At 36.4% G+C, this 12,703-nt stretch overlaps 1 protein-coding gene across 4 annotated transcripts in view; it reads left to right on the top strand.

Annotated features, from left to right (window-relative positions):
- The window catches only part of DOCK1 (dedicator of cytokinesis 1), a 489,239-nt gene that overhangs the window by 319,943 nt on the left and 156,593 nt on the right, over positions 1-12,703 (top strand). For all 4 annotated transcript variants that reach the window (XM_063307343.1, XM_063307344.1, XM_063307341.1 and 1 more), the window contains exons 30-31: positions 6,578-6,656; positions 8,097-8,197. In XM_063307343.1, the coding sequence (XP_063163413.1) occupies positions 6,578-6,656; positions 8,097-8,197 (180 nt within the window). The remainder of the gene's footprint in view (positions 1-6,577; positions 6,657-8,096; positions 8,198-12,703) is intronic.

Below are 12,703 nucleotides of genomic sequence, written 5' to 3' on the forward strand. Positions count from 1 at the left end.
TTCAAAAGGTAATTCAAAAAGCGATTAAGAAATGAGGCTCGGCTCGAGCTTTACGTCCATATAGGCTACATTACTGTTTTGGGCGTAGATGGAATCCCTCAACTTCCAGCCACTCCACTCACCAGCTGACCACAAAAACCTCAGTTCTTGCAGTTAACTTATGAGAAGCAGCCATCCGGAGTACATGTGGGCAATCCCATGACCTCTGCTTTCTCTGGAGAGATTTTGCCAGCCAGGATCTAGTCAGCGATTTCAGCCATAATGCTGTCCTTGCTCCTTCAGGGATGTCTTGCTCGCCATGTCCTCACCAGAAGTCTGAAATTCAGACTCCTGAGGCTAAAGCTGTTCCTGCTCCTTGGTTCTCCTAATTTGAGCTGCATTAGAACCAGCCACACCACCAGGGGGCACTAGAGAATCTATCTCTTTACTGCAGGAGCATGCTCTATTTTTCTCTCTTCACGAGATTAATGGCCTGGTCTGGTCAGGTCAGGTCAACTTGTGGTGGTGGTGGTGGGGGAACACTCCATCACTAGGGAAACATTTCTAATAAGAAAGAAGGAATATAGTCCTGTGACTCAGTCTACTCCATAGGCTGTAACCTATGTAATAAGTGAACACCTGCTGGTACGTAGAGTGCAGAGTATGTTCTAAAGAGAAAAAAAGAAACCACTGCAAACAATTATTGCCAGAATGGACAAAGGTGATAAAAAAGGGACCTGTCCATTCATAATAACTTGTACATCAGAAAGGGAAGAAATCACTACATATTTATAAATTATCTTAAACCAGTAATCGACTAAGCACAAGGCATATAACAGGGGAACCACAAACTTTAATGCAACCTTCCAGAACCTGGTATTCTGAGAATTTGTTGGGATTAGAAACTCCTGAAATTCCCAGCCAATATATTTGTAAGGCTGAGCAAAGCAATCTAAGAGATAAAGAAATTCTTATCAACGGCAGGGAATAAATTACTAACTCCGCTGAATGTGAAATTACTTTTCTATTTCAGTATCATAGATCATAAGATTGCATTGGAAGTTTTCTAGTCCAACCCTCTGCCAGAATCCTCAGACCATCCAAAACAAATGGCTGTCCAGCCATTGTTGGAAAACTTCCAATAATGGAGCAACTACAACTCCAGAGGGCAAGCTGTTCCACTGCTTAATAGTCTCATGGACAGGAAATTACTCTTTATTTTGAGTTTCGATCTCTCTCTGTAAAGCTTCCTCCTGCTGGTTCTTGTCCTACCCTTGGAAACTGTGAAAAATAAATCCACACTCCCTGAAGATTTCTTCAAAAGGGAGCAGATGCACCCCTTCCCTCAAAGAAGCAAATAATACTGTGTGGACCCAACTCCCCACTAGCTGCTAGAATACTTTCTCTCCAGGATCACCTTAACATCTGCTTCGTCACTTCCTAAAAATTATGTTCTCTCTCCTGTTAAAATGTGAAAATATGTCAGCTTTTGTGTGACTCAATCAGAAGATTACCTCAAGCTTCAGAAGGTTTTTCTTTTTCCAGGCATTAGTGATCCATTTCTAGCAGTGTCAGCAACACAAGTATTCTCAGACTAGCAAAGCAGAACAGATTCTACAGCAGTATTACAGTTTTGATTATATTGCTAGAGAAGAAAGAGCAAGATTTTTTTTTTCTTACCTTTCAACCATTTTTCCTCCAGGCAACAAGTTTTGTTTAAATTTTGGTGCTTAATAAAGAACAACAAAACTGGCAGAAACAGGATGAAAATCAAAATTTCATTGTGTGTGTGTGTTTGAGGACTTGTGTATCAGGTATTGCTGTATCATAATTAACTTTATTTTTTTCATTAACAAAAAGAACAGCCTTTAGGGAAAGATGATTTGCTGATGAGAGTTAGAAAACGTATAACCTTATATGAGTGAAATGTACGCCTTAACTTTTAGCAACTCTGTAACCTGTGGTCTTTTTAGTTCTTTATTGTTTGGCATTTATTTGCTCTTTTAATAATTTACTAAGGGTAGTTAAGAAACCTTTAGAATAGGGATGTAACTTTTTGATGGGGATGGCAGCATTTTGGGACCGGGGTTTTTGGCAAGGTACTTGCCAAAAGATGTTGGGGAGGGGAGTTTCAGATTTTTATTTATTTTTTAAACTATGTTAAATATATTTAGGGTTCATCTACATTTTTTAGTGTTTCCACTTCAGAATGGAAGCAGCCATGTTTTAGTTTAGCTTTGTGTAAGCCCAGGTTATTCTTATGGCTATGTGTGTTATGGAAACCAATAAAATTCATTTAATCGGACCAGTGATGGAACAGGGTCACTAGGTGCATTCTTGTAGGGTATTATGTAAATAATACCCTACAATTTCCCCTGTAAATAATACCCTACAATTCAGTTTTCCTTTTTAATATAATTTTATTGAATTTTTTAAAAACAAGGGAGAACTTCTGGGGAAGAAATGGCAAACTGGATGGCTCCACTAAAATCAGAGCTGACCACCGTGGCAGAATGAAGAGCTGACAAATAGACCAGCTCTTTGTAATTCCTGTCCAGACAAGGAGAGGACTTGAGATCATCCACAAGTGCTCCAGACAGTTGCTCCTCATGAGGAGACTGCAAGACAGTGGTCTCCAGTGGGTTTAGAGCTCTGGGAGATGAGGGAATAGCTATCTTGCTCAAACCATAGTTTGCACCTTCAAAAACACATTGGGTTCGCATATTTCCTTTTCTAATCACTTTCAGAAATTGTTAACTGCTTTTCAGCTATTAAGAACCTTTGGATCAACAAGTCTTAAAACACCAGGTGAGTTTCCTTCAATCCTTAGCAGAAGAAGAGACTAGAGGCACAGCATGGGTCGGGGAGGGTGCGAGGGGGTGTGCAAGAGGCACAGTGCAGGTTGGGGAAGGTGTGCAAGTGAGGGTCAGGGAGAGTGCGCAGGGATGCACAAGTGGCCTGTGTGGCACAAGTGCGAGGGGGCTGGGGCAGGGAGTGTGGGTGGGGGTACTTATCCTAGCGACTTGCGACCTTCCCTGCCAGCTTCACCATTGACTTTCTGGAGGTGCTGGCAGAGAAGATTGTAAATGGCGATCACATGATCATGGGTGCTGCAACCAGTTGTTGCAAACTGGTTATCAAGTGCCCAGATTGCGATCATGTGACCGGTGGGGTGCTCGGATGGCCAGAACTCTGAGGATCGGTCATAACCACCATTCGTTCAGGCCTGTCATAACTTCAAATGGTTGCTGAATGAATGATCATAGGTCGAGGACTACCTGTATATAAAAACAATGTTTCCAGACTTTTTTCCAACTGTTTATCCATCAGTTCCAGGAGGAAAAGTTCTGGTTTCAATTGAATGTTAATATTTAAAATCCTCTGAATCACTGTATGTATTTGAACATTATTTATTAAGAAGACTGTTTTTACTGTATCGTTTTACTGTTTTACTGCATTTTAATTAATATTTCATTACTGTTGTATGTAACCTACCCAGGGTCATTCTCTGAGTAAGATGGGCGGGGAATAAATTTGATACATAAATAAATAAATAAACCCAAAATTTTCTAGCTTTTTTACACATCCATCCAGCATAATAAAATGACCCTTGCTGTTCGCATTCCCAACATAAATTTAAATTTAAGTTTTTGTGGCAAGGTCAATGTAGATTTCAAAAACCATTATCTTAGATGTGCCATATTGAGAATATGGAATAGATACAAATCCAGGCTGTGTCCGAAAACACCTTTGTGACTCTCAGCACAAGAAGTATTCTATAGATGAGAAATACTGTAATAGGCAAACACAAATGGTTAACATATTGTGAGATATTAGAATTTTGTCAAGGGCAACACAAAATAAAATTAAGAGAACAATTGATGGCAGCGGGACATAATTGTCAATGGTTTTCTTATGTACAGTTATCAGAAAGATTTAAAGTAGATGAAAGAATTTATGGTATTGAACATTGTAATACTGAAACAGAATTGTGTACAAATGAGGAACATGTGATTGCTAAAATGTACAACCTTTTATTGAAATTTGAAACAGAATGTGTTATAAAGTGGGCTAAAAAAATTGGGTTTTGATACACAGATGAAACAATGGGAAAATATGTGGTTGAAAGAATTGAAATTTAACTATGTTATAAATGTAAAGAGAATTTTTATAAAGTGATGTACCATTGGTATGACACCTACAATAATCAATATAAACCAGTGAGATATTGAGGTGGCTCCATTGTTATTAACATCTGTTGTTCTCTCTCAGCCTTGTTTTAATTTTTATATATATTAATTGTTTTTTAATCTTATTGTATGCCACTCAGAGTCACTTTCTTGTGAGATGGGCAGCCATGTAAATTTGATGAATGGGGGAGGGGGGGAGGGAGGAAATATTGCTCCTATGACTGCTACTTTATGGAAAAAATATTAACTTGCCAAACCATACTAAGGGAAAGCAGTAACTTGACGAGACTGATTGACTGATTGATTTGTAACCTGCCCCAACTGTATAGACTTTGTGGGTCTGTACTGTATCTGATTATGAGTGAGATAACAAGGCTATTCTCCTTTGAAGTCAGTTGCCTAATAAATGGGAATATGTGAGGAAATCCAAGATGATCTTGGGAATATCATCTGTGATTGTATCTAAATGATTAGTTTTACAGCAGTCTCCATCTGAATATTTCAAGTACTGAGCTATATTTTAGGTGGGTTTCTTCTGTGTCATTGTCATGACTAGAAATTATATGCCAACATGAAGTGACTTTCAAGGTACTTTGTTACAACAGTGTACTTTTTGTGCACTGTTGAACTGATAGGAATTCCTGTTTTTAACTTGCTCATGCTGCATTATATAAAAGAAATGGCATATTTATGTCCATAAAGCAATAGCCTGCAGGCTATTAAAAATGTGATACCTTATACAATTTGCAATATGTTGAATATAAATATATCAGAATTAGACTAAATGGTCTGGCTTCATGTAACATATTATACTATAAAGTGGTTTCCTGGTTGTGGTTTAGCATGCTTTGTGGACTAAGACACTATCATTTATAAGCCATGATTTATTACTGAACATATTGTACATACCCAAATTTGTTAATTGTACTTAACAAATCATGGCTTGGTTTTACTTAGTGTGATGCATGAACCCAGCAATTGTTCAGTATAAGGCAGCTTTGCATGTTAATAATTTTTTATTAGTGGAATTCTTTAATTTTGTTGAACAGTGATAGATATGTATAATTATGTGCATTTCAAAAGTAATGAACTAGATGAAAAGGGAGAGATTTTTTAAAAAATGACTTAGTGTTTGATTTAGCCGATTTCCCTGGGCTGTATTCAGATATAACATTTTGAGGGCATTCTTTAAAAAGAAAAATGTCTGAATTAGAATACTCATCAAAAAGTGGTCCAAGAAAAGGAAGAATCAAAAGTGAAGAGGAATAGATATGTAAGTTTTAGTATATTATGAGGTAATCTTTAAATGTACCTAATGATCCTTGATTCCTCTACAGGAGGAGTTCCCTTCTCTGCAGGGAACTATGAAATGCAAGATAGGTAATTCAGAAGGAGTCTGCCCTTTATTATTGCAATGCTTTCAAAGATAATGTCACAGACCTATATTATTTATACCTTTTAAAAGTCAGGATAGTTTACCAAGGCTTAAGTTGGCATGCTTATAACACCAGTTTGAGCAATCTGCTGATGAAGCATTTGAAAACAAAGGTTTGGGCACTTTTGATCTGTGTCTTTGATCTTTCAAAATAGAGGGAGAGGCTATTGCTATACCACCTTCTCTACTACTAGGAACATCTTCAGCTTTTTCCTACTCCTCTCATTAGTAGCAGAATGGATGCTTTGCAGAGTCTGGGTAGGTTACGGGAGGCCCTCATGGGAACTCAGGCCTGCTGCCGCAGTGAGAAAGAGGCAGAGAAAGTACCCTTGCTACTATCTGCCCTCACTTGCTGCAGCCTTGCTTTGGGCTCAGGGCTTGAGTTTTCTTGTCATGGTGTGACGGGGATCTGAAAGTTTTAATCTGGGGACCAGGGAGTTACACTTACATTATGGCCCTGAAAGTATGATTTGTTCTTGCTAAGAGTATTGAGTTTTATATGTCATTCTTTTCTGGGTGTTTTTTATCCAATTATAGTCCTTTTGATGAACTATACATAAATTATACATAAAGATAAAAGCATTTAACAACTAGAATTTCAAAACACTGTTCATCAGCTATTGATTCTTAAAAATTAGTATGTGTGGCTTTATGAAACAAATATTTTTTGCTTATCTGTAAATAGAATTGTTGATTATCTTTTGATGATCTTATTGGTGAGGAGAAATGCATTCATCCAAAGGGCTCCTGTTGTTTATCATATTCTACATATGCTAATTTCCTTGATTGATTCTGAAATATCTGCATATAATTCTGTATACTTAATAGTGGTAAAATTGCACTTATTTTAAAATTACTGCTATGGTTTCTATTTTCCTGGCAGCTTCAGATTTATATCTAATTAGAATGCCAAACTTACAAAGGTACTGAAATCTTAAATGTGTAATTATGTAATTTTCTCCTGATCTTTCAGAGTCTTTTTGCGAGCAATTAATCAGTATGCAGATATGCTGAACAAAAAATTTCTTGATCAAACCAGCTTTGAGCTACAGGTAAAACATACACTGAATATTGTCTTTCTTATTTCTTATTTTTTAAAAATCCTTCTCAATATATCTTTTTCTGACTTCCCTTTTTAAGTTGCTCACTGAATTTGCTATCAATATATGGCATTAGATATGGCACATAATTTGTCATTCTGATTATACAGTTTTTTGACATAATGACAATCTGTATATTACTTATCCATATTATTTAAGTTCTGAGTTAATCAAGGGATTGTAAGGAGAAAAATTCTGAAAGGTTATTATACCACAGACCACATTTCAGAAGTTCATTGGCTTCTCTAATCTGTTTTGTTTTTTTAACCAGGTTGTCATTTGTATTTGCATGTCAGTGATAGCACATTGATCTTTACACATTTTCTTTCTAAGAAGAATATATTTGGCTGTAAGGTTATCTTGTAGTCAAGAACCTAAGTCTTTTCTGCACATTTCATAGTATTCCAATAAACAGGTTTCCCTTCTTTAAAACTTCAAACCTTCCTTTTCCTTCTCCAGATCAACTTCATGCTATTATTTCAAGCTTTTTACATTTTTGGCCTCATTAGAATCTCTTTTACTGTATCTCAGTGTTCTTTTCATCAATAGATAAGGCATTCAATGAAGTGCAAAAATCACCAAGTGGATTTCGCAAGCAAGACACCCTAAAAGTCTGCAGCTGCAACTTGAAAGTCCTACTGTCAGACAAGATCCAGATACTAATGGGTCAAGCAGCCAATTTTCATCAAATGAACTCAGAGAGTGGGCGGGTTCATATGATAGGAAATTGACTTTTAGGTGTTGTAATCTTGAATTGTTTAAATCTTTAAAAGTAATAAACATCTCTTAGAATGGAGCCAGGAACTGAATTAGGCTCAAAAGGAGATCAATATAGCAACTTCAACACTTAATCTTGTTAGGAACCTGTTGAGATCTTTAGGGATCTAATAGATTTCAACATGTTGCTTTGTTTTAATCAAGCAAATATAGGACTACTTGTTTTATTTCATATAGCTTGTTCAGATACTTCATTGATTAATTTTGCTAAGCCCAATTTTGGTCAAAAATCAAACTTAAACTATCAATTTCGACCCTTACGTGCCTATATTTTTTCCAGTATTCAACAGAACAATAAAGAACACCTCTCTTCTTTTGGGAACCTCTCAAAGTACATTTAAGAAGCTCATTGGTTTTTTTCCACTTTAAATACAACATAAATAGATAATCATTAATTCCTATTCTGTTTTACTTGACTTCAGTATGTCTAGACAGGCAAGTTTGTTCAATCAATATAGGGCAGCAATACACAGAGATTCCATCAAGAATGAATGTAGCTTGATGTCTTCTTGACGTTAATATGCATGACATAAATTACATCTTTGAAAACTTACCTGTGTTAATATATTTCAGTATTATAATACTGATGATTCTTGTATTTTTTGCAATTTCCAGCTTTGGAACAACTATTTTCATCTTGCTGTTGCTTTTCTTACCCAAGAGTCATTACAACTGGAGAATTTTTCAAGTGCTAAAAGGTGCAAAATACTTAACAAGTAAGTTATATGTCAAATAAAAACCATGAACAGGAACTTGAAAGTTTATTAACATAATATTACTTGAGATGCTTAGAAAACTCAAGACACATTGACAAGTAATCATAGTATGATGAAAGGTTAGATTTGAAACTATGATTCAAATATTTATCATATTTTTAGCATCAAGTTAAGATCCAAAATTACAGTATAAAGCAAACATTTATCTTACAACATATTAATGGAGTCAAGATGTTTCAAATTAACATTAGAAAACACCAGTTTTCTGATTTTAAGTTTTAATCCTCTATAGTTTTTTTACTCATTTTAATCTCATTTTAAGATTATATTATATTGCTTTATTATTAAAGATCTTGTAGCTAATTTTGAAATGAATTTTAATGTGAAATCCATAAGTACACCTCTGACATTTGTGATGCCTTGTTTAAATCTGATTGCCTTATCTACATTTGGGTAAGTAGTTTACACATTTTATTCTAAATTTCATAGCACCATTTAGGAAAGTAAGATTTGCCCCTTTATATTTATGTTGCCTTCAGTTTCTTTCGAGTCATAGCAGATACTGAATATGGGGAATTCCAATCTCCACCAATATGTGCAAACCACAAACTTGTGTGGAACCAGATGCATGATTCTCATTATTTATAAAGATTTTTAAAATTGTTTTCTTAGAACTGAGTGTTCTGTCAAGTGTCCAAGCAGTGATCAGGTGCCCAGACAATTAGTTCTTTGAGATCCAGAGACAATAAGCACACAAGTGAATAATGTAATTTTAAGCTTTATTATTAACTTAAGCAAACAGATTTAAACAGAAACATAATTTAGGCAGATTAAACAGAAGAATGAACAGCATAACATAAAGAAAAATCATAACATACCAAGCAAGTTGATACCCAATCTCCCATAGGCTGTCAGGAGCCCCTTAACAATGACAGCAGAGATACCCCAGGGTGGCTCCATTTCCAGAGTACTCAACCCTAAGTCTGAGGGGAAGCGTCCCAAGCCCATTTCGTACCCAGCACCTGGTATCAGGGTCCGTGGCCAAGCTCCCAAACTCAAAAAGCAATCCTAAGGTTTTTATCAAAGTCTGGCCTAAAACCTCATGACTCTGTTCCCATGGTACAGAGGTTGCAGGATCTGACCTTGACGGAATAGTTCCCAGGGTCTGGAGCACCTGTTTAATGCAAGAGCCTGGGAAACTATACAGATAAGCTAGTGTTTAACAAAAAGAATCTTGGGGTTTTCTCTTCTCTTCCCCATTTCAAACAAAAATAAAAAACAAGCCAGCTAAAAATTAGTATAACTCAAAATAAATTTTAAGCTTCTTCGTGTGAAGGAGAAAAATCAAAATATGTCACTTAAACCCCTTGAAACAAGCATGGTCTTCCTCATTGCCACTACACTGAGTATGTTGTGTTTTAAAATTCATCTATAAAATACAATAGATTGAATTTACAGATGCCCTTCTTTTCACAATAGAAGTGCTTTTGTGAATGCAAAGACCTTTGATATAGCAAGGTCTAAATAAACAGTGTATTGGATATGATTTCCACTGTTTCCCTTCCTCTCACTGTCCCTCTCCTCTTTTCATAGATTTTAGGATAGTTGTAAATAAAGGTGGAATTATACCCTGTTCCCGTTTCCTTTCAGGAGTGAACAGCATGGAACTTGATCCATGTTTGGTCCACATGCTCTCTCTCAGTCCATACCCCTCACACGGTTGTTCTTGTGAGGAGGGGCCATTATATGTGCCGTTTTGAGTTGTAAAAGATAAAGGTGGAATATAAATCATATATACTGTATGTTTGTTTGGGTTTTGGATCCAAACAATGTTTCTGCCACTAACAGAGTACCAAATAATTTTAAATAAAGAGATATTTATGAATTTGCAGATAACAGCTAGCCTTATAGAGTGGTTATCTGAAGTTAAATCTATTCTTTCATGTAACACACTAATTATTGCTTCATGTTGGTTACACTATCAACTGCATGATATCTATACAAACCCAAAAGTAAAATATGACTGCAGAAATTATGATTACTTAATAAATTATTTAATCAATTTATTAGCCACTTCAATCTCAGAAACAACTCTAGGCTTGACATCAAGCATATCAGCAGACGCTTGTGACAGTAAAAGTGTATTTTTTGTAAGCAGTGGCGCCAATACGCTATCATATATAGGGACAGTGGCTCCAATATCAGCATCATATATAGGGACAGTGTAGGTGCACCGTTTGCATAAGGTCTTGTTCATAATTCATTACAAACATCCTCGCTGATTTATTGATGTGGATCGTTATAGCTTTAGAAAGGTAGAAATCTAACCAAATGAGACATTAATAACTGTGACTGAAACTGTGTTTGCCATGATGGGGGCAGTCTTCCCCTAAGCTTAAACCAATGTGGTTCTTAAATGGAAGATTAAGCAAAGGTCTTTATAACACCACAAGCTATTTGTTTTTATTTATCTAGAAACTCAGGATATATAGAAACAAATTCAGGTTTACAACTTCTGTTGTTCACTTTCTGAATTAAAAGCTTCACTTACTAACACACTTATGCAGCTCAAATTCTAAGTAACTATCCTGGATTTCAGTTCCAGAAAAATTGAAGCAGGAAGCCTACTGTACAGGGTAGCTCATTTTGTTTGATGGCTCCAAAATACACAATTCCCATCCACTTTCTAACAAGTCTTGGCCCACCTTGGTCCTCTGCTTACTCTTCCTGGCATGTTTTGTTTGACTGCCATTGCCTCATCCAGTTCCCATGGGAACAATCTCTTGAAAACCACTATATGTTATGCAAAATGGCTCTTTTTTGTGAGGTGGGGGGAACTCTTTCCAGAGGCTTCAATTTTGCTGTTTCAACATTCTGCATAAGCAAAAATCTTTGAGAACAAAGCCTCTATGGGTCTCATACTTCCATACTTATCCATTCATGTCTTCATACAAATTGCATAAATAGACAGACAGATATGCAAAAAGACAGACAGGCAGTCACACAGTAAACAAGTAACTAGTTTCTGTGTTCCCTGCTCTGTCACTGATTTCTGCAGATTGGATCAAGAACATACAAGCATTCAGGAGGATTTTAATTCCTGACTTTCTGTACTTGTCCTGTACTTGACAGGACCTATACAACCCTTTACATCATGAGTCCCACCATGGGAAATTGAGTAAGACATAAGTATATGTTTAACAAAAGGTATCTGTATGTCCTTTTTTGAATGGCCTTCTAAATCCCCTGTAGAATGTGAGAATATAGTTCCATAATGTTTTTGCTTAGATTATTGTTTGAGAAAAAAAGTAAATATATGGTTTTGAAAATAATATACTGTTTTAAATTAACAAGGCCTCTGATTAGAGCACTTAAGGAGTGTTTTAAAATGCAATACTGTTCTTGAGAAGCTGTTACAAGTAAATCTATTACTTATCTCATAAACCTTCTCCAGAAGAAAACATTAGATTACACATCAGTTTAATATAGCAGGACTTTCACCCAAACTTAGAATATAGCAGGACTTTCAGAGTGCTTGTTCTCATATCCAGGTGGATCATTCAGAAAACTGTCCCAGGCTTTCAATCACACATGGCAATCTTCTTTGCCTGTCAGTTGCTAAGGTGGCAGCTTCAGAGAGTTCATTCTCAGCTGCCAGCATGCTTCTTTTACTTCCTTATTTCTTTTCTAAATTGAACATAGGAAGTTTTTCTTAGTATCTTTTGCCAGATAGGTTTAATGACCAAACCAAGATTCAGTGGGAAAGTTTTATTTTACTAAGTAACACGCAAGTAAAGTAGACACACAGAAGATAAAAATCATTTCAGGTTTCAAATACAGGATGGATTCAATTCCTAACAATTTCTTAACAACACTATACTATATTGCTGTTTTTATTCAAAGTTGCAAATTCTAGGTGAATTGCCTGTTCAACTAGAAACCAAGATGAACACAGGGAATTCAGGGAAGTGCTAAGTGGATGACTCTAGTCGTGGTGGCAATTGATGGTGAAGTCCCTTCAAACTTCTGGCCAGAAGTGCACACCATTTATCCCCGCAGGAGACCAGGGTCCTTTCTTCTTCTGGTTGGTCCCCTTCCAACACATAAACATCAGTGTTTAGACTGACATATTCAGCCCCCTTTTAATCATAGGCTATTATATGTCACCGCATCTGGTCTTCACTGGTGAAGTATTGATCTCTACATTTTCATCCTGTTATTGTAATTTCTTAAATTAGGCCTAATTCTTCTAGCAAGACCTAAGCTTCTACCAAAAATAAAAATCCCTGAACTAGTGTTCTCAGTATAGTATATGCCAATTATAGCAGCTGACCTTACATGGCTGGTATTGTAGCAAAACTAGCCTGGTGTATCAAGGCCCCCCAAAGCACCCCAAACCCAGCAGTTTTCAGCATATACGTCCAATTCCTTACCCTCTGCCCAGAGACTTAAAATAAGGAGGTCTGGGTTTCATCCTTATGCCAGGGAGTACAACTAATTTGGCTC

The sequence above is a fragment of the Candoia aspera genome, chromosome 6 (assembly GCF_035149785.1).
Source record: "Candoia aspera isolate rCanAsp1 chromosome 6, rCanAsp1.hap2, whole genome shotgun sequence".
Taxonomy (NCBI): Eukaryota; Metazoa; Chordata; class Lepidosauria; order Squamata; family Boidae; genus Candoia; species Candoia aspera.